Source organism: Bufo bufo, chromosome 5 (assembly GCF_905171765.1).
Source record: "Bufo bufo chromosome 5, aBufBuf1.1, whole genome shotgun sequence".
NCBI classification, from domain to species: Eukaryota; Metazoa; Chordata; class Amphibia; order Anura; family Bufonidae; genus Bufo; species Bufo bufo.
The window spans coordinates 272119755-272143361 of NC_053393.1; the positions used below are offsets into that span (position 1 = coordinate 272119755).

At 46.2% G+C, this 23607-nt stretch overlaps 1 protein-coding gene across 1 annotated transcript in view; it reads right to left on the bottom strand.

The window, feature by feature from the left end:
* TRIO (trio Rho guanine nucleotide exchange factor) overlaps positions 1-20181 on the bottom strand; it is a 796191-nt gene extending 776010 nt beyond the window's left edge. Inside the window, 1 exon segment of the mRNA XM_040431356.1 lies at positions 19679-20181. Within this exon segment, the coding sequence (XP_040287290.1) occupies positions 19679-19820 (142 nt within the window). The 5' untranslated portion in view covers positions 19821-20181.
* Between the last annotated feature and the right edge of the window lie 3426 nt (positions 20182-23607).

Consider the following 23607-nt stretch of genomic DNA (forward strand, 5'->3'; position numbering starts at 1 on the left):
GACAGCATGAATATTGCACAGGTGTGCCTTAGACTGCCCACAATAAAAGCCCACTCTGAAATGTGCACAGTTTTGTCTTACTTTGGGGAGGGGCGCGCACCATTTGCCTCACGCAGTGCAACACATCTCCATCGCATAGAATTGAGAGTTGATCAGGTTGTTGATTGTGGCCTGTGGAATGTTGGTCCACTCCTCTTCAATAGCTGTATGAAGTTGCAGAATATTGGCAGGAATTGGAGCACGCTGTCGTATACGGCGATCGAGAGCATCCCAAACCTGCTCAATGGGTGACATATCCGGTGAGTATGCTAGCCATGCAAAAACTGACCAGTATGTTTTTAGCTTTCAGGAATTGTGTACAGATCCTTGCAATATGGGGCCGTACATTATCATGCTGCAACAGGAGGTGATGGTCGTGGATGAATGGCACAGTATCTCTGTGCATTCAAAATGCCATCACTAAAATGCACCTTTGTTCGTTGTCCATAACATACGCCTGTTCATACCATAACCCCACCGCCACCATGGGCCACTAGATCCACAACGTTGACGTCAGCAAACCGCTCACCCACATGCTGTATGCCATCTGCCCTGAACAGTGAAAACAGGGACTCATCCGTGAACAGAACTCCTCTCCAACGAGCCAGACGCCATCGAATGTGAGCATTTGCCCACTCAAATCGGTTACGACAACGAACTGCAGTCAGGTCCAGACCCTGATGAGGACGACGAGCATGCAGAGGAGTTTCCCTGAGACTGTTTCTGACAGTTGGATGTACTACCAAATTCTCCGAAACCCCTTTGGAGACGGCTTATGGTAGAGAAATGAACACTCATTGCACAGGCAACAGCTCTGGTAGACATTCCTGGAGTCAGCATGCAAATTGCACGCTCCCTCAAACTTTGCGACATCTGTGGCATTGTGCTATATGATCAAACTGCACATTTCAGAGTGGTCTTTATTGTGGGAAGTCTAAGGCCTCTTTCACATGGGCGTTGCGGGAAAAGGTGCGGGTGCGTTGCAGGAACATGCGCAATTTTTCCGCGCAAGTGCAAAACATTGTAATGCGTTTGGCATGCTCGTGAGAATAAACGCGCATGTTTGGTACCCAAACCCGAACTTCTTCACAGAAGTTCAGGCTTGGGATCGGTGTTCTGGAGATTGTATTATTTTCCCTTATAACATGGTTATAAGGGAAAATAATAGCATTCTGAATACTGAATGCATAGTACAATAGGGCTGGCGGGGTTAAAAAAAAAAAAAGAAATAATTAAACTCACCTTAGTCCACTTGATCGCGCAGCCCGGCTTCTCTTCTGTCTCCTTCTTTGCTGATTGCAGGAACAGGACCTGTGGTGACGTCACTCCGGTCATCACATGATCTTTTACCATGGTGATGGACCATGTGATGACCGGAGTGACGTCACCACAGGTCCTGTTCCTGCAATCAGCAAAGAAGGAGACAGAAGAGAAGCCGGGCTGCGCGATCAAGTGGACTAAGGTGAGTTTATTTTATTTTTTTAACCCCTCCAGCACTATTTTACTATGCATTCTGTATTCAGAATGCTATTATTTTCCCTTATAACCATGTTATAAGGGAAATAATAATGATCGGGTCTCCATCCCGATAGTCTCCTAGCAACCGTGCGTGAAAATCGCTTGCGGATGCTTGCGATTTTCACGCAACCCCATTCATTTCTATGGGGCCTGCGTTACTTGAAAAACGCACAAAATAGAGCATGCTGCGATTTTCACGCAACGCACAAGTGATGCGTGAAAATCACCGCACATGTGCTTAGCCCCATAGAAATGAATGGGTCAGGATTCAGTGCGGGTGCAATGCGTTCAACTCACGCATCGCATCCGCGCGGAATACTCGCCCGTGTGAAAGGGGCCTAAGGCAGACTCGTGCAATATTCATGCTAACTAATCATCACCTTGATATGCCACACCTGTGAGGTGGGATGGATTATCTCGGTAAAGGAGAAGTGCTCACTAACACAGATTTGGACAGATTTGTGAACAATATTTGAGTAATGGGCCTTTAGTGTAGGTCAGGCATCCTCAAACTGCAGCCCTCCAGCTGTTGTAAAACTACAACTCCCACAGTGCCCTGCTGTAGGCTGATACCTGTAGGCTGTTCGGGCATGCTGGGAGTTGTAGTTTTGCAACAGCTGGAAGGCCGCAGTTTGAGGATGCCTGGTGTAGGTAGAAAAAGGTTTCAGATCTTTGAGTTCAGCTCATGTAAAATGGGAGCAAAACCGAAAGTATAGATTTTTGTTCAGTGTGTATAATTGTATTTATTCTAAAGCACAGATTTATCTAATTTTCTTAAAGGGGTTGGCCACCATAAGTATGAAAACAAAAAGTGCCCCAGACAATATGCTCCCATTAATGAGAGGCTGTGTGGGTGGAGCAGCTGCAGAGTGAAAGTAAAAATCCCAGCATGCATCACAGCAAGCATCTTCAGAGGAGTGATCACATGACATCCCTGGCCAACTGTGATACCATAGTAACACAAAAAAGGCCAATCCGGATAGAAAATAATAAATCCCTTTATTCATACATAATTAATAAAATACAGCTTAAAATCAGTTGGTGATACAGACGCACATAAGGCAGCAAATTGCCCTCACAGGATATAACAAACAGTATATGTGCCAGAATGTAGGTCAGTCATACATAAATAGGATATGAAGCCACCACATAGGGTTTCACAGAATCATAACAAAGTGCCAAGTGCCTCACCACAAATGGATATATAGTCCCGACCTCTTACAACCCCACATGGTCACATAGGTATACCTGCAAGGAAAATCTCCCGCATCCCGACACACGTTTCGCTCAATGCTTCATCGGGGGTAGTGCTCCTTCACCATATATACCCACCCTCATCAAAACCCATATCACCCACCTGAGAATATGTGGCCCAAACAACGCCTTGCAGCCAAACCCAGACCCGAAGTGATGCACGTGCGCTCCAGCATGGAGCGCACGCATCATAACATGTGATCGGAAGTATGTATGGCCAGTGTGAGGTGCCAGAACTCCTCCTACCGCGTCATCAACGCTCGCTGCGCTCCAAACCAGATCAGCTGATCTGCAATGGAACACAGCACAGGAGCGAATGTTAAAACAAACCATCTGGGGATAGCCATCCATATCAGATACTGGAATTTATCTCTGGCATGAATACATTATTTAATGCATCAGGATCCCATCATTATAAAGTGATATCATAGTAACAACAGCACCTTAGGTGTCATTTCATCAGGGCTTTAGCATACCTCCCAACTTTAGAATAGAAGGAAGAGGGACACTATGTGCCTAAAACTACTTTCACACTCATGTTTTTTGAGGATCCGTCCTGGATCTGCAAAAACGGTTCTGTTACCAGAATATAACCGCATGTATCCGTCATGAACGGATCCGTTTGCATTAGGTCTTCTATAACAGTCTTGAACACCATTGAAAGTCAATGGGGGACGGATCCGTTTTCTATTGTGCCAGAGAAAACTGATCCATCCTGACACACAATGTAATTCAATGGGGACGGATCAGTTTTCTCTGGCACAATAGAAAACTGATCCGTCCCCCATTGACTTTCAATGGTGTTCAAGACAGATCCATAATGGTTAGTTTCATCAAGCTGACACCAAAACGCTGCTGTGTCAGGACGGATCCGTTTGGCTCAGTTTCATCAGGCGGACACCAAAACACTGCTTGCAGCGTTTTGGTGTTCGCCTCCAAAGTGGAATGGTGACTGATTGGAGGCATTCTGATGGGATCCTTTTCCATTCAGAATGCATTAGGGCAAAACTGATCCATTTTGGACATACCTCCCCCGAAACACGGACCGCCACTGAAATCCAGGACTTTCCTGCCGGATACTGGAAGGAGGTATGGCTTTAGGCCTCATGCACATGACCAGACTGTCTGTGCCTGTATTGTGGCCAGCGAACAGGTGGTCGGCAATATACAGGCACCAGCCATGTGCGCACCGTATCAAGTGAATGGGTCTGAAATCTGAAAGATATGGTGTGGTGCGGAATGGAAGCGCAGATCGGAAACCTATGGAGTGCATCCATGGGTTATCTGTCCATGCCTTCACACCGCGAAAAAGTACTGTAGAATGCATATTGCAGACACCATTTAAGTGAATAGGTTCACGTCTGCAGACAGTGGACACACTGTCGGTGCCCATGCTTTGCATATATATTTATATATACACACAATGCATGGGCACTGTGTGTGTGTGTGTGTGTATATATATATATATTATATATATATATACACACATACATACATACACACACACACACACACACACACACACACACATACATATATATCTATCTCCATCGGTGGGCGTGGCTTAGCGGGTCGGCTGTGTGGCGATAGTGCAGGGGGAAGATGGGGATTGACGAAGTAGCTACTTCAGTATGGACTCTGAAGGTTTTTATTACAGCCAGCTTCTGACAGGAATCAGCTGTTTGTAGAGATCGGGAACAAGCAGCTGATTCCTGTCAGAGTTGGAGCGGGCAGCAGGGAGCCGACTGACAGGAGCAGACTGCACATGCGCATGGACGAGCTTCCTCTCAAGCTCCTCCATGTAGTGTGCAGCCATGGACGAACTCAGCTGCAAGGTAGAGCAGGACCTAGGGGACATGGCTTATAACAAAGAAAAGCAGGCAGATGCGTTTAATGAAGTAGATTAGGAACTTCATTTTTTCCCTGCCTGTCACACTGTAGTGGAAAGTATTTAAACAGTGGACAACCCCTTTAATGATCTGACAAACCCTATTTAACTGGCAGCCTAACTTTCCAGTTTTCACTGACTTTGCCAAAATGGTGTGCCGTTCCAAAGTGACTGAAACCCTCCGGCAACAGGTTGTCCAGATGAAGGTGACCCTTATCAGCCATAGCAATAGAAGTTGGTCATTCCAAGTCTGTGATTTCTAGAATATTGCATCTTTACATCACAAACTTGTTCAAAGTCCCCCAAGAAGGTTGGTCGCCCTTGAAAGAAAAATTCAAGAGAGGACAGGATAATGTGGAGAATCTCCATGGGTAATCGTTTCAACACTGCAGCTGGAATTGCTCACCAGTTCAGCACTGAACAGGGTAAGGATCTGTCTCGTCATACAGGTTCTCCACGTTTAACCCCTTAAGGACTCAGCCCTATTTCACATTGAGGACTTGGCCATTTTTTGCAAATCTGACCAGAGTCACTTTAAGTGGTGATAACTTTAAAACGCTTTGACTTATCCAGGCCATTCTGAGATTGTTGTTTCGTCACATATTGTACTTCATGACACTGGTAAAATGAAGTAAAAAAAAAAATGATTTTTATTTCAAAAAAAAAAAAAAATTACCCAAAATTTGTAAAAAATTGCAAATTTCCAAGTTTCAATTTCTCTACTTCTATAATACATAGTAATACCTCCAAAAATAGTTATTACTTTACATTCCCCATATGTCTACTTCATGTTTAGATCATTTTGGGAATATTTTATTTTTTGGGGATGTTACAAGGCTTAGAAGTTTAGAAGCAAATCTTGAAATTTTTCTGAAATTTTCAAAAACCCAATTTTAGCGACCAGTTCAGGTCCGAAGTCACTTTGCGAGGCTTAGATAATATAAACCACACAAAAATGACCCCATTCTAGAAACTACACCCCTCAAGGTATTCAAAACTGATTTTACAAACTTTGTTAACCCTTTAGGTGTTCCACAAGAATTAATGGAAAATAGAGATACAATTAAAAAATTTAACTTTTTTGGCAGATTTTCGATTTTTTATTTTTTTTTCCCAGTTACAAAGCAAGGGTTAACAGCCAAACAAAACTCATTATTTATGGCCCTGATTCTGTAGTTTACAGAAACACCCCATATGTGGTCATAAACTGCTGTACGGGCACACGGCAGAGCGCAGAAGGAAAGGAATGCCATACGGTTTTTGGAAGGCAGATTTTGCTGGACTGGTTTTTTGACCCCATGTCCCATTTGAAGCCCCCCTGATGCACCCCTAGAGTAGAAACTCCAAAAAAGTGACCCCATTTTATAAACTACGGGATAGGGTGGCAGTTTTGTTGGTACTAGTTTAGGGTACGTATGATTTTTGGTTGCTCTATATTACACTTTTTGTGAGACAAGGTAACAAGAAATAGCTGTTTCGGCACAGTTTTTATTTTTTGTTATTTACAACATTCATCTGACAGGTTAGATCATGTGATATTTTTATAGAGCAGGTTGTCACGGATGCGGCAATACCTAATATGTATACTTTATTTATGTAAGTTTTACACAATGATTTCTTTTTTTAAACAAAAAAAATCATGTTTTAGTGTTTCCATAGTCTGAGAGCCATAATTTTTTCAGTTTTTGGGCGATTACCTTGGGTAGGGCATGATTTTTGCGGGATGAAATGACGGTTTTATTGGCACTATTTTGGGGTGTGTGTGACTGTTTGATCGCTTGCTATTACACTTTTTGTGATGCAAAGTGACAAAAAATTGTTTATTTAGCACAGTTTTTTTTTTTTTTACGGTGTTCACCTGAAGGGTTAGATCATGTGATATTTTTATAGAGCCGGTCAATACGAACGCGGAGATACCAAATATGTATACTTTTTTTATTTATGCAAGTTTTACACAATAACAGCTTTTTTAAAACAAAAAAAATGATGTTTTAGTGTCTCCATATTCTGAGACATCGTTTTTTTTGTTTTTTTTTGGGCGATTGTCTCAGGTAGGGGCTAATTTTTTGCGGGATGAGGTGACGGTTAGATTGGTACTATTTTGGTGGGCAAACGCCTTTTTGATCTTTTGCTGTTGTACTTTTTTGTGATGTAAGGTGACAAAAAAATGGTTTATTTAGCACAGTTTTTATTTTTTATGGTGTTCATCTGAGGGGTTAGGTCATGTGATATGTTTATAGAGCCGGTCGATACGGACGTGACGATACCTAATATGTACACTTTTTTTACCATTTTTTTTTTTACTTTATTTGGGGAAAATGACGTTTTTGTTTATTTTTACTTAAAACTTGTAATTTTTGGGGGGGGAAAACTTTATTTTTTCCACTTTTTTTTTCACTAAAATTTTTGTCCCACTTTTGGGGGTCTAATCCTTTACAATGCATTCCAATACTTCTGTATTGGAATGCATTAGCTGTATGAGTAATACTGTGTGTATTACTCATACAGCTTCCGGCCTGTGAGATCGAGGGGGCTGGATCTCACAGGCTCTCCACCGGAAGGCAGCGTGATGCCTTCCTTAGACATCGCGCTGCCTTCCATGCCATCGGGTCCCCCCCCACAGCCCCATGGGGACCTGATGGCACCACCGCAACTTAGAAAAGCCGCAAACCGCAGGTCTGAATTGACCTGCGGTTTGCGGCGAGCGCATTTAGCCGAGGTGCCTGCTCAATTATTTGAGCAGGCACCTTGTTACGATCACCGCCCACCGGGCTGCGGTGATCGGAACAACACATGACGTACAGGTACGTCATGGATCCTTAAAGGGAACCGGTCACCAGGATTTTGTGCATAGAGCTGAGGACATGGGCTGCTAGATGGCCGCTAGCACATCTGCAATACCCAGTCCCCATAGCTCTCTGTGCTTTTATTGTGTTAAAAAAACGTTTTTATCCATATGCAAATGAACCTGATATGAGTCCTGTGTCCGGAGAGGAGTCCAATTTTCTGAGCGCAGCACCGCCCCGCATCCTCCGAATCTCCTCCTTGCTGTCTGACGTCATAGAGCTGGAGCGCCGAAATCTAGCTAGCGCATGCGCAGTGTTGGCATCATGTTCATTCCCTGTGCTGGCATCAGCACAGGGAACGAACTACGCATGCGCTAGCTCGCGCATCGCGAGATTTTGGCGCTCCAGCTCTGTGACGTCAGCCAGCAAGGAGGAGATTCGGAGGACGCGGGGCGGTGCTGGGCTCCTTTCCGCTGGACTCATCTCCGGACACAGGACTCATATCAGGTTCATTTGCATATGGATCAAAACGGTTTTTTAACACAATAAAAGCACAGAGAGCTATGGGGACTGGGTATTGCAGATGTGCTAGCGGCCATCTAGCAGCCCATGTCCCCAGCTCTATGCACAAAATCCTGGTGACAGGTTCCCTTTAAGGACTCGGGAACCATGCCGTACCGATACGTCATGGGTCCCTAAGGGGTTAAGAGCATTTGGACTGAAAAAAAAAAAAAAAAAAACGCAGAATATAGAACATGCTGCGATTTTCACACAACACACAAGTGATGCATGAAAAACATCGCTCATCTGCACAGCTCCAATAAAAAGAATGGGTCAGGATTCAGTGTGGATGCAATGCGTTCAAGTCACGCATTGCACGCGCGCGGAAAACTCGCCCGTGTGAAAGGGGCCTTAGACTCCCTCCTTTTTGTACAATAAGAGGAAGAGGGCTCAGGCACAGAAAAACCATCAAGACAGACCGTATTTCCTGCTTAATTACCTCCCTTAATTCGTCTTTAAGGGAAGGGACAATATCTTTAGCAATGTTACTCGTACACCTTGAACATAACTTAAAGAGGACCTTTCACTAGTTTAAAAACTAAAAACTAACTATATCAGTGGGCAGAGCGGCGCCCAGGGGTCCCCCTGCACTTACTAGTATGTCTGGGCCCCGCTCCGTTCGCCCGGTATAGGCTCCGGTGTGTGCAGCTCCCTCTTTTGTACGGGGCAAAGTTTTTGTATTAGGGTTGTCCCTTGCTGCTGGGAGTCCCAGGCTATGAGCTGTGCGCTACGAATGGCCAGCGCTGCAGCAAGGGACAACCCTAATACAAAAACTCCGCCCCGTACAAAAGAGGGAGCTGCACACACCGGAGCCTATACCGGGCGAACGGAGCGGCGCCCAGACATACTAGTAAGTTCAGGGGGGCCCCTGGGCGCCGCTCTGCCCACTGATATAGTTAGTTTTTAAACTAGTGAAAGGTCCTCTTTAAAGGGTTTCTACCATCAGAAATACTGTTATGTAGCTGACTGACAATAGCGATGTGCGAATGTCAGCACTACATAACAGTATGTTTTTTACATTTCTCCCTGCAGCCGTTCTGATAAAATAAGCACTTTTATAATATGCTAATGAGCCTCTAGGTGCTATGTGCGCGTAAAATCAGCACCTAGAGGCTCCGTCTACTCACCCTTTATCCCGCCCCTCTTGATTGATGTCACGGTTCACAGCATCGCTGACGAAATCCCATGCCTGCGCTGTTCACTTCTGTATTCGGCGCAGGCACAGTGAGTGAATGATGCGCTCCTGGTGCCGGATTCCTCACTGCGCCGACTACGACACAGTGAGAAAGCTGGCATCAGGAGAGCGGCCTTCACTCACTGCGCCTTTGCGGAATACAGAAGTGAACGGTGCAGGGGCGGGATTTTGTCAGCGATGCTGCGAACCGTGACATCAATCAAGAGGAGCGGGGCGGGCAGAACAGGGGACCTCGGCAGGATAAAGGGTGAGTAGATGGAGCCTCTAGGTGCCGACTCTACGCCCACATAGCACCTAGAGGCTCATTAGTGTATTAGAAAAGTGCTTTTTTTTTTTAAACGCCTTCTCCCTGGCTGTGACAGCGGTACAGCCAGGGAGAAGGAGACGCCCATTGAGAAACAGGGCAGTCTCCTCCGGCCTGTACCGATGCTATTCATTAGAATACCAGGCAGAAAAAGTGAACGGGGGAGCACAGCGGGCGAACGGAGCGGCGCCTAGACAAACTAGTAAGCGATATTACATCCCCGCACAGTGCTCGACAGAACCTGCTAGTTATTTCATAAAGTCTGGACCCATGAAAGGTCCTCCTTATGGATGATTCTGACAATTTAGAAGAACATACTGCACACTTTCTAACTTTAGCAGCTGTCTTAGTTTTGTGAGAACTGTCTCCATCACTCTACACATACGAAGGGAGAGACAGAAGAAAAAGTAGATATGCTATTAGACCATTCACATTAGCAGGCAAAGCAACCCACTTCTTTTAAGGTCACACCAGAAGGGCCCAGAGGGGTCTCCATAGCTTCAGCCCCCAAATCACTCATCATGGTGATGGATTAGAAGCTTAGAACCTGCAAAGCTTTTATATCCCTTACTTACAGACCTCAAATCAGCACGCCTTTTTTCAACTTTAGCTCCGCCCCCACACTGGAGGACGCGGCAGGCCGGAAACCACATGGCACAGTTCACCTGCATCCCTCCGGCGAATCCCTGCTAGCGCCAAGCCTAATGGATAGCAGGGAGGGCTTGGGCTGCAACCGAAGGGACTCCGAGTATTAAGCACCTATCAAATGTATGTATGTATACTAATGCCAGAAGCCTGACTAATAAAACTGGGGAGCTGGAATTAGTGATGTGTGAGGAGGACTATGACATAGTGGGAATAGCTGAGACATGGCTGGATGATAGCTATGACTGGGCGGTTAATGTACAAGGTTACAGTCTGTTTAGAAAGGATCATCAAAACCGGAGAGGGGGAGGGGTTTGCCTTTATGTAAAGTCTTTTCTAAAGCCCACACTCCGTGAAGATATAAGTGAGGGACATGAACATGTGGAGTCACTGTGGGTAGAGATACATGGAGCTAAAAACAATAATAAATTACTAATAGGAGTTTACTATAAACCACCTAATATACCAGAGTCCACAGAAAATCTACTACTAAACGAGATAGACGAGGCGGCAAATCATAATGAGGTGGTTATTATGGGGGACTTCAACTACCCAGATATAGACTGGGAAACAAACTTGTATATCTCATAAAGGAAACGGGTTCTTGGCAATAACCAAAGACAATTACCTCTCCCAACTGGTTCAGGACCCGACTAGAGGGACGACCATACTGGACTTCGTATTAACCAATAGGCCTGACAGAACAACAGACGTGCAGGTTGGTGGACACCTGGGAAATAGTGACCATAAAGTAATAACCTTCCAATTATCATTCAAAAGAGCGTTTCTACAGGGAGGAACAAAAATACCAAACTTCAAAAAAGCTAAATTTAGCCAACTAAGAGGAGGCCATAGGCCTAACTAAATGGGATAAAGTCCTCAAAAATAAATATACAGCCACAAAATGGGATATCTTTAAAAACATCCTAAAATCTCATTGTGAGAGAGGTACATACCGTATGGGAATAAAAGGTTAAGGAACAAAAAGAAACCAATGTGGATAAACACAACTGTAAAGAAAGCAATAAATGACAAAAAGAAAGCATATAAATCACTAAAACAGGAGGGTAGCACGGAAGCACTGAAAAACTATAAGGAAAAAAACAGAACATGTAAAAAACAAATAAAAGCGGCCAAACTAGAGACCGAGAGATTAATTGCCAAAGAGTAAAATTAACCCTAAAATGTTCTTCAATTATATAAATATTAAAGGGCTTCTGTCACCCCCCCAACACTCATTTTTGGGCATATTAAAATCCTTATTGTACGACTATTCCCTATATAGGGCTCTTACCTTGTTCTGTGGCTTTGTTTCATTAAAAATCAAGCTTTTAAAATATGCAAATGACTTCACTACCAGCAAGTAGGGCGGTTACTTGCTGGTAGCCGCCGCATCCTCTTTTTAAAAAAACACCCCCTCCTCCTGTTGATTGACAGGGCCAGCGAGCGCTCTCCTCCTCCGGCTGGCCCTGTCTGCAATTCAAATCCCGCGCCTGCGCCTTACGTGTCTTCAATCTTCATTCGGCGCAGGCTCTCAGAGAAGGACGCTCGCTTCCTCAGCACTCCCTCAGTGCGCCTGCGCCGATGACGTCACCTCTAAACCCAAAAGAGAAGACGTCATCGGCGCAGGCGCACTGAGGAAGTGCTGAGGAAGCGAGCGTCCTTCTCTCAAAGCGCCTGCGCCGAATGAAGACACGTAAGGCGCAGGCGCGGGATTTGAATTGCAGACAGGGCAATCAACAGGAGTAGGGGGCGTTTTTTTAAAAGGAGGATGCGGCGGCTACCAGCAAGTAACCGCCCTACTTGCTGGTAGTGAAGTCATTTGCATATTTTAAAAGCTTGATTTTTTATGAAACAAAGCCACAGAACAAGGTAAGAGCCCTATATAGGGAATAGTCGTGCAATAAGGATTTTAATATGCCCAAAAATGAAAAATGCGTTTTGAGGGGGTGACAGAAGCCCTTTAAAAAGTATAAATCTGAAGGTGTTGGCCCTTTAAAGAGTAATGAGTGGGGAGTCGCAGAGAGCGACGAGGAGAAAGCAAAGCTGTTAAATATTTTTTTCTCCAATGTATTCACTGAGGAAAATAAACTGTCAGGTGACATGCAGAATGTAAAAATAAATTCCCCATTAAAAGTGTCCTGTCTGACCGAGGAAAAAGTACATCAGCGACTTAAAAAGATTCAAATAGACAAAATCGCCAGGACCGGATGGCATACACCCCCGTATCCTAAGGGAATTAAGTAATGTCATAGCCAGACCCTTATTTCTGATATTTGCGGACTCTATGCTGACAGGGAATGGCCCACAGGATTGCCGCATGGCAAATGTGGTGCCAATATTCAAAAAGGGGCCAAAAACAGAGCCTGGAAACTATAGGCCGGTAAGTTGAACATCTGTTGTGGGTAAACTGTTTGAAGGTTTTCTAAGAGATGCTATCTTAGAGCACCTCAACGGAAATAAGCAAATAACGCCATATCAGCATGGCTTCGCGAGGGATCGGTCATGCCAAATTAATTTAATCAGTTTCTATGAGGAAGTAAGTTCTAGACTTGACAGCGGCGAATCAATGGATGTCGTATATCTGGACTTCTCCAAAGCATTTGACACTGTACCACATAAAAGGTTAGTATATAAAATGAGAATGCTTGGACTGGGAGAAAATGTCTGCATGTGGGTAAATAACTGGCTCAATGATAGAAAACAGAGGGTTATTATTAACGGTACATACTCAGATTGGGTCACTGTCACTAGTGGGGTACTTCAGGGGTCAGTATTGGGCCCTATTCTCTTCAATATACACTGCTCAAAAAAATAAAGGGAACACAAAAATAACACATCCTAGATCTGAATTAATTAAATATTCTTCTGAAATACTTTGTTCTTTACATAGTTGAATGTGCTGACAACAAAATCACACAAAAATAAAAAAAATGGAAATCAAATTTTTCAACCCATGGAGGTCTGGATTTGGAGTCACACTCAAAATTAAAGTGGAAAAACACACTACAGGCTGATCCAACTTTGATGTAATGTCCTTAAAACAAGTCAAAATGAGGCTCAGTAGTGTGTGTGGCCTCCACCTGCCTGTATGACCTCCCTACAATGCCTGTGCATGCTCCTGATGAGGTGGCGGACGGTCTCCTGAGGGATCTCCTCCCAGACCTGGACTAAAGCATCTGCCAACTCCTGGACAGTCTGTGGTGCAATGTGACGTTGGTAGATAGAGCGAGACATGATGTCCCAGATGTGCTCAATTGGATTCAGGTCTGGGGAACGGGCGGGCCAGTCCATAGCATCAATGCCTTCGTCTTGCAGGAACTGCTGACACACTCCAGCCACATGAGGTCTAGCATTGTCTTGCATTAGGAGGAACCCAGGGCCAACTGCACCAGCATATGGTCTCCCAAGGGGTCTGAGGATCTCATCTCGGTACCTAATGGCAGTCAGGCTACCTCTGGCGAGCACATGGAGGGCTGTGTGGCCCTCCAAAGAAATGCCACTCCACACCATTACTGACCCAATGCCAAACCAGTCATGCTGGAGGATGTTGCAGGCAGCAGAACGTTCTCCACGGCGTCTCAAGACTCTGTCACATGTGCTCAGTGTGAACCTGCTTTCATCTGTGAAGAGCACAGGGCGCCAGTGGCGAATTTGCCAATCTTGGTGTTCTCTGGCAAATGCCAAATGTCCTGCACAGTGTTGGGCTGCAAGCACAACCCCCACCTGTGGACGTCAGGCCCTCATATCACCCTCATGGAGTCTGTTTCTGACTGTTTGAGCAGACACATGCACATTTGTGGCCTGCTGGAGGTCATTTTGCAGGGCTCTGGCGGTGCTCCTCCTGTTCCTCCTTGCACAAAGGCGGAGGTAGCGGTCCTGCTGCTGGGTTGTTGCCCTCCTACGGCCTCCTCCACGTCTCCTGATGTACTGGCCTGTCTCCTGGTAGCGCCTCCAAGCTCTGGACACTACGCTGACAGACACAGCAAACCTTCTTGCCACAGCTCGCATTGATGTGCCATCCTGGATAAGCTGCACTACCTGAGCCACTTGTGTGGGTTGTAGACTCCGTCTCATGCTACCACTAGAGTGAAAGCACCGCCAGCATTCAAAAGTGACCAAAACATCAGCCAGGAAGCATAGGAACTGAGAAGTGGTCTGTGGTCACCACCTGCAGAACCACTCCTTTATTGGGGGTGTCTTGCTAATTGCTATAATTTCCACCTGTTGTCTATCCCATTTGCACAACAGCATGTGAAATTGATTGTCACTCAGTGTTGCTTCCTAAGTGGACAGTTTGATTTCACAGAAGTGTGATTGACTTGGAGTTACATTGTGTTGTTTAAGTGTTCCCTTTATTTTTTGGAGCAGTGTATTTATTAATGATCTTGTAGAAGGCTTGCATAGTAAAATATCAATTTTCGCAGATGACACTAAACTGTGTAAAGTAATTAACACTGAAGAGGACAGTATACTACTACAGAGGGATCTGGATAGATTGGAGGCTTGGGCAGATAAGTGGCTGATGAGGTTTAACACTGACAAATGTAAAGTTATGCACATGGGAAGGAATAATGCAAGTCACCCGTACATAGTCATACTAAATGATAAAACACTCGGTAACACTGACATGGAAAAGGATCTAGGAATTTTAATAAACAGCAAACTAAGCTGCAAAAACCAGTGTCAGGCAGCTGCTGCCAAGGCCAATAAGATAATGGGTTGCATCAGAAGGGGCATAGATGCCCGTGATAAGAACATAGTCCTACCACTTTACAAATCATTAGTCAGACCACACATGGAGTACTGTGTACAGTTCTGGGCTCCTGTAAACAAGGCAGACATAGCAGAGCTGGAGAGGGTCTAGAGGAGGGCAATTAAAGTAATAACTGGAATGGGGCAACTACAGTACCCTGATAGATTATCAAAATTAGGGTTATTCACTTTAGAAAAAAGACGACTGAGGGGAGATCTAATTAATATGTATAAATATATCAGGGGTCAGTACATAGATCTCTCCCATCATCTATTTATCCCCAGGACTGTGACTGTGACGAGGGGACATCCTCTGCGTCTGGAGGAAAGAAGGTTTGTACACAAACATAGAAAAGGATTCTTTACGGTAAGAGCAGTGAGACTATGGAACTCTCTGCCTGAGGAGGTGGTGATGGTGAGTACAATAAAGGAATTCAAGAGGGGCCTGGATGTATTTCTGGAGTGTAATAATATTACAGGCTATAGTTACTAGAGAGGGGTCGTTGATCCAGGGAGTTATTCTGATTGCCTGATTGGAGTCGGGAAGGAATTTTTATTCCCCTAAAGTGGGGGAAATTGGCTTCTACCTCACAGGTTGTTTTTTTTTTGCCTTCCTCTGGATCAACTTGCAGGATAACAGGCCGAACTGGATGGACAAATGTCTTTTTTCGGCCTTATGTACTATGTTACTATGGGCGCCCTGTCGGCGCGCACCTCCAGGGAGGAAGGAACAAACGCAGAGTACAGCACTACAGCTCTTGCAGCACCAGGTACCCAATTTAGGGGATGGGGCAAAGTCTGCCTCCATGCATGTAGGCATATTTTCCTTTATCTTTTCTCCACCCAGTAATGCCTCCTGAGTAGTCCCATAGTAAATGCCATGAGAGATGGCTTCTCCCCACCTGGAAGTACAGGAAGACACTGAGGTGGACTGGAGGAGGGCCTAATTTTTTTTTATTTTCCTGTCCCTACCTGGTTGTAGGAGGGTCATCTCTCATGGTATGCCGTTGTGGAGGATAAAATGGAAAAAAATGGATCCAGCGCCCATTGACTTACAGCAGGGATGCCCAATCTAAAGCCCTCCAGCTGTTGCAAAATTACAACTCTCAACATGCCCTTATATCTGTAGGCATGCTGGAAATTGTAGTTTTTCATTAGTTGGAGGGCCGCAGGTTTGGGATCACCGACTTACAATGATTTTTATTAAGGATACGGTTTGTTCTACCGGATCTGGTTAAAACAGATGCATCTAAAATTGCACGGATCTGTTTAATTCCAATTTTGAGATCCTGTGCTGGATCTCAAAACTGGAATTAACAACGGAGATGTGAAAGTAGCATTAGCTTTCCCTTCTTCTGATCTGTCAGAAGGACAGAGAAAAAATAAATAAAAAAAAAACATCTGTTACTTTGAGCATCAGTTATGCTGAAACTGATGCTAAAAATAACGGATCCATTTTTTTTCTTTATTTTTCTATCCTTCTGACAGATCAGAAGAACAGAAAGCTCACCCTAAGGCCTCTTGCACACGAACGTGTGCTGCGGACCGCAACATGGGCACCGACCGTGGACCAGCTGTATGCGGATCGCAACACTATTCACTTACATGGGGTCCGCGACCCGTCTGTTCCACAAAAAGGACAAGCTCTATCTTTTTGCGGAACCGAAGTACGGAATGAAACTCCACGCAAGCACTCCGTAGTGCTTCCGTTCCGTGGTTCCATTACGCACCGCATCTCACTTGAATGGGTCCGCATAATGCCGCATGCAGGCCGCAATACAGCCATGGGGAACGCATGGTCGTGTGCAAGAGGCCGGAGTCTTAATGTTCGGCTGCATACTGCCTAACGGGAAGACTCAGGCTACTTTCAAATCTGCAGCACCGAAACTCAGCGAGTTTTGGCAGAGGCTTGTGTCTGGCAAACTCTATGCATTTTTGCCAGATCTCTGCCAGACCCAAATATATTTCTTGGGGCCAATGGGCATTCTTGTTACATCCGGCAGTGCCAGATCCAGAGAACAGCCTGCCAGAATACATGCTGCAGATTTGAAAGTAGCCTCAAAAACACATCTAGTCGGGACCTGAGCAGCAGAGCCCTCATCTAGTCCCATGAGCGCATGGGAGACACCAGAAAAAGTGGAGTGACAGAGGGGCAAGAACTAAGTAGACTCCCTTCCCTTTACAGGTCAGCACACAGGAGGATTTTTACCAAAGCCCAGAGAACCCTTACATGCATACCAAGACATTTTGGACTATCTGCATGACTGTGCCCCAGTACACAAGGCAAGGTCCATAAGGGCATGGTTGGGTAAGTTTGGTGTCCTGACCTCAATCCCATCATTGTGATGAGCTAGAATGGAGACTGAAAGCCAGACCCTCTCTTCCAACACTGGGGTCTAACAAATTCATGGGCAAAACTTCCCAGACAACATTCAATAATCTCTGAGGAAAGGGATTTAGGGGTCATTATTTCAGAAGACTTAAAGGTAGGCAGACAATGTCATAGAGCAGCAGGAAATGCTTGAGTGTATAGGGAGAGGCATTACCAGTAGAAAGAGGGAGGTGCTCATGCCGCTCTACAGAGCACTAGCTCGGCCGCTCCATCCTCAATGCGCCTGCGCCGATGACGTCATCAAGTACACCCGGAAGAGAAGACGCCGGCACCGCTGGAAGGAGGCGGAGAGTCTGGTGACGTCGCTGGATGCTCGAATCAGGTAAGTATGTACGTATTAAGCATGCTGCCACAAAAACCACCAACGAAATGGGAATAAATAATTTTATAAAAATGACAGTTATTAACACTATACCACCAACGATTATTAATAATAAATCTCTTCCAGGTGTACTTGATGATGTCATCGGCGCAGGCGCATTGAGGATGGAGCAGCCGAGCGAGCGTCCTCCTCTCAGTGCGCCTGCGCCGACTGAATACCGTTACGGCGCAGGCGCGAGATCTTGATAGCAGACAGGACCAGCCAGAGGACGATCCCATCCATTGGCCCTGTCAATCAACATGCGGAGGGGGCGTCTTTAGGATAGGAGGATGCGGCTGCTACCAGCAAGTAGCCGCCCTACTTGCTGGTAGCAAGGTAATTTGCATATTTTAAAAGTACGTTTTTAACATAATCTGCTGAACCGAAATGATTAATTACAGTATGTATGCATAAATCGCAGTATAGGGATTATAACTAACCAAAAAAAACAGTTTAGTGGGGTGACAGAAGCCCTTTAAAAGAAGAAAAACTGCTACAAGAGGACATAGTTTTAAAAGTAATATCAGGAAGTATTACTTTACTGAGAGAGTAGTGGATGCATGGAATAGCCTTCCTGCAGAAGTGGTAGCTGCAAATACAGTGGAGGAGTTTAAGCATGCATGGGATAGGCATAAGGCCATCCTTCATATAAGATAGGGCCAGGGGCTATTCATAGTATTCAGTATATTGGGCAGACTAGATGGGCCAAATGGTTCTTATCTGCCGACACATTCTGTTTGTAGAAAACCTTCCCAGAAGAGTGGAAGCCGTTTTATCTGCAACTCCATAATATTAGGTTAAAGTTAAGAAGTCCACAGGATAGGGGATAACTATCAGATTAGTGGGGGTCCTACCGATCCTGAGAACAGGGGCTCCATGCTGCAGCCAGTCACACATACGCGCGGCCTCTACATTCATTTCTATGGGAGTTCTGGAGATAGCCGAGCGCTGTACTCCGAACCTCCCGTAGAAATGATCGTGCATGTGTGACTGGCTGCGCTGTTGATTTTAGGAGGGCTGCAGGGAGTATGGGGCCCCTGTTCTCATTGGGGGTCCCAGCGGTAGGACCCTCACCGATCTGATAGAAGTTATCTGCTGTACCAGGAATGATCAACCTGCGCCCCTCCAGCTGTTGTAAAACTATAACTCCTACTATGCCCTGCTGAAGGCTGATAGCTGTACGCTGTCCAGGAATGCTGGGAGTTGTAGTTTTACAACAGCTGGAGGGCCGCAGGTTGAGCATGCTTGCCCTGTACTATGGATAAGGGATAACTTCTAACAACAGGAGTACCCCTTTAATGTCATAAATGCTCCTCTAGGTGTAATGTGTAGGTGGCCCAATAGCAGGGTTGCCAACTATCCCGAAATTTCTGGACAGTCCGTAAAAATAGGTAATTGTTTTTTTTTTAGGCCGACAGTACTGGATTATTTTGGTGGTAATTGTCATTATTTTACATCTCGCAGTAAATGCTGGCGATTTCTTAGCAGTATATTGAGCTATAGAGATGGATTACCACCAAATTAATTGTCATTTATTACAATTTTCCAATTTGTCTGTGAAAAATGTTGGTTGTCAGTGATTTCTGAATAAGCTGTCCAAGAAAAAGAAAGATTCTGGTTGGCACCCCTGCCCTATACATATATACATAGCAGCTGTGGGTATGGTGTGCCCCACCCCCCTCCCCTCCCTGTTGCATCCATTCCCTTTCTTCTAGACGATGTATCATCTTTACTCTTGTCTTGGTTGCCATGGGCAACACCAGCGCTCGTCCGTGAAATGCCGCTCTGTGGGGCGGATACTGACAGGTCTAGTCGGTGAGAACCGCCGCACTGTACGATGTGCTCATGACATGACATCATCGCGACTAATCACGATATAAAACGCTGTCACGCGGCCTTCCAAACAATGACAGGCGGTATACCTCTGACATTGACAGCCATTGCTCGAGTGAACGCCGGACCCCTCCCAAAAGTGCTTACCAGATCTGTAAAAAGCAGCAATGTCTGCCGAGTCCTTGGCCGTCTCCTCCAGTGCCTCCCCCGCGCCGGCCTCGCCGCTGCCCGCCGCACTGACGGGAGCGGCGGACGTGGAGCACGGGATAACATTACTAGAGCTGTTCATTCTTCCGGAACGTTTGCTGCCACCGACTGGATTGTCCTCCCTCACGCCGTCATCTGCCTCAGGCTCTTCCTCCTTTGTCCTCTCCACGTTCTACCAGTCCGCCACGTCCGTGACAAACGTAAAGGAGAGCTATGCGACCAGCGATCAGAAAAGCCAGCAGCACCCCATTTACAGAACGAAGCCTAGTCATGCACTAAAAACAAAGACAACACCTATGGCCCCCGGTGCCGGAGCGCAGACCTCGCCGAGCAAGACGAAGACCGAAATAACGGTACAGAAACCGCAAATCACTGCTCCGGTAATCACAACAACCAGTGTCACAGGCGGCGACGGTGCTGGTGGTTGCGGTGAATGTATAAGTGGGTGGAGCAAGCCTACGGGAGTGTGAGAGGCTGATCTCGCGAGAAGTGTCCTCTCCCAGTCACTACAGCTGTTCCACCACAATAGTGCAGACCAAATGTCGGATTTTTCCTGCGACACAAAAGTCGTGCGGTTCTCAGGCTGACTGGCCGCAAACCAAAGCTTTTGCAGTCTGCGTATTTCTGCCGCTATCGCACTTACTAAGCAGAAAAGCGCTTACCTTTATTAGACCGTTTCCACAATGCAGCTAGAGGATTTTTTTTTTTTTTTTTTTTTTAGGTTTCAATAGCGTCTGCCTTTGTTAGTGCGAAACGTCAGCCAAGAGGTGGCATTAGGAAGAGGGTTGTGGCACCGTGTGGCACTGTGACAGCACTGATTATAGATCCCACTAGTAACATTTATTTTGGGGGCCCACCGGATGGATACATTCAAATATAATAAATAATCTAACAAGTTTTTGTATATATATGTAGTGCAGTAAATCGAATGTGTTATGTGCCACTTATGCAGGGAATGGGAGACTAGAGGCCCACCTTGCTAAGGGGCCCATCGGGGGATTCCCCTGTACCCCTGTGGGGCAGTCCGAGCCTGACCACATGTGTTTTAGACTAGTTTCACATATACAGGAAGAGATCCGGCAGAACACCCTGCCGGAGCTCTCTGCATCTGTCATTGCCAGACGGTTCCAGAATGCCCGCCGGCCTCATTAACTATAATGGGGTCTGGCGGAGATCCCGCTGCTACCTGGCAAATATACTGAGAGTCAGCCAGACAAAAAACACCTGCTGATTTCCAGCATATTTGGCAGCAACCGGATCTGCGCAAGACCCCATTATAGTTATTCAGACCGGTGGGCATTCCAGTCATGCCTGGCAAGGCCAGACCCCGATAGCTCCGGTAGGCTGTTCTAAACAGATTCCTTCCCTCGTATGTAAAACTAGCCTTAGGCCTCTTGCACACGAACGTGTGCGCCCTGTGGCAGTGCTGCGGCCCGCAATGCACGAACACCCATCGTGGGGCAGCTGCAGCGGATCGTGGCCCCATTCACTTTAATGGGTCCGCGATCCGGCCGTTCCGCAAAAAGATAGGACATGTTCTATCTTTTTGCAGAACGGAAGTAAGGGACGAAACCCCACGAAAGCACTCTGTAGGGTTCCGTTCGATGCTTCCATTCCACATCTCCGGATTTGCGGACCCATTGAAGTGAATGGGTCTGCATCCGTGATGCAGAATGCACACGGAACGGTGCTCGTGTATTGCGAATCCGCAATACGGCCACGGGGAGCACACGTTCGTGTGCAAGAGGCCTTAGGTATTAAAGACCACACTTTTTGTTCTCATAATCACACTTTAAGGGCTCATGCACACAAACATGTGCTGCCCGTTGCCATATTGTGGACCGCATTTCACTTCAATGGGTCCGCAAACCCGGAGATGCTGAACGGAAGCACGGAACACTACGGAAGCACTACAGAGTGCTTCCGTGAGGTTCTGTTCCGTACTTCCGTTCCGCAAAAAGATAGGAGGTTGCCCGTGCATTGGCGACCGCAAATTGCAGAGGTCTTGGAGCACGCTATTCTAATGCCTCCTCTCAGTATTCACCACTTCCCTTTGATTGTCAGAGGTAGATGTCTCATCTAGCCCTGTATTCTCTCGACTCATCCCAATAGTGCATCACCTAAATGACATTACACCATGCCCACTTAAAGAGGTTGTGCAGGCCATTTATATCGCCAGGATAGGTCATCAATATAAGATTGGTGGGGGTCCAACACCTGGCACCCCAGCCAATCAGTTGTTTGAAGAGGAGGTGGAGCTCCATGCAAGCACTGCTTCCTGTTCATTACACTGCCTGTCATCTCAGAAGTTTCAGCAGTGTAGTGTAATGACAAGTACTTGTGACTACACTACACCGCTGCTCCAGACGAGGCAACGCACAGTGTAATGAATAGGAAGCAGCGATTGCATGGAGGTTAACCCCTTTAAGTACTCCCGTTATTCTCAGCACACACCCACAATCAATATGTAAATACTTCATGAGCCTCTCCAAAGGAAACATTGGTGACATAGTGGTCTTATAATTCTAATGTAACAGAGAGAATAAGAGCGCAGCTGCCGATAGGATCACAAAGTAAGTATTCTCTCCTCACCTGTACAGCGCTCACTCCGCTGCGACCAGTGAGTGCTGGGACCCGCATATAATCAGCGAGAAATTAATGCACGATTCACCAGTGTGCTGATGATTACATGCGGGCCTTGGCACTTATTGGTGGTGTTATCGGAACTTAAAGAGAACTTATTAAATTAAATATATATAAAATCGTTTATTTTTTTACACAATAAAAGCACACAGAGCTATGAGGACTGGAGATTGCAGATGTGCTAGCGGCGATCTAGCAGCCCATGTCCTTAGCTCAATACCTAAAATCCAGGTGACAGGTTCCCTTTAACCTCTTGGAGACACAGGGCGTACAGGTACGCCCTGATATCCCGGTACTTAAGGACACAGGGCGTACAGGTATGCCCTGTGTATTTCCGATCACCGCCGTGTGTCGGGTGGTGATCGGAACAGAGTGCCTGCGTTTCCAGGTTATTCGTGTCTCTGGTGACCCGATAGCCCGAAATAGGATGGTGATTGGTGGTGTGATAATACACCACCAATCATCATCCTTAGATCCTGAGAGGTGATGTTGACATCACCTCTCAGGATCGCTTCTGATTGGCTGGACAGGAGGGTGGGGGTTAACTTCCCCCAGCTCTGCTCTCCTCCTCCACACTGCTTCCTGGAGTAAGAGAGAGAGCAGCCCATCGTCCAGCTCCTGAGCTCAGCACCCCCACTGAGCCACCATAGTGCCATCTGGCACTAAAAAGGTACGTAGGGACAGGTTAGGGAGAGCTTAGATTGGGCAGAGATACTCAGGGAAAGTTTAGGGGGGGGGGGGAGTTTTATTTTTGCATTACCCTGATCGGGTGTCTGGGGTCCACAGCACACTCAGCTGTGTGACCCTAGACCCCCCCAGGGGTGCTGTAGCTTGCCCCCCACCCCCTTCACACACATTTTTTGGGGCGCAAGCACTTTTTTTTTTGTGTGTCTGTGTGCGCTCACTGTGGCCGGCACTCTTAGCGTCCGGCCACTGTTAGTGCATCGCCCACCCCACCGCTGATCAGCTTCAGACCAGTGATCAGCGAGTTTGAATCTTTTTTTTTTTTTTTGTTAGGTTTAGGGTAAGTACGCAAACACCCGTGCCCCCACACACACGCACACTAAATAAAGTTTTACACACACACACGCACACACTCCCCTATGGCCCGCCAGACGTTCTCAGCCGAGGAGGCATGCGCCCTGCTTGCCTCCGACTCAGAGAGCCCCAGTGAGGACGAGGATGACCCCAACTTTCCTCTGTCATCTGCGTCCTCCTCATCATCT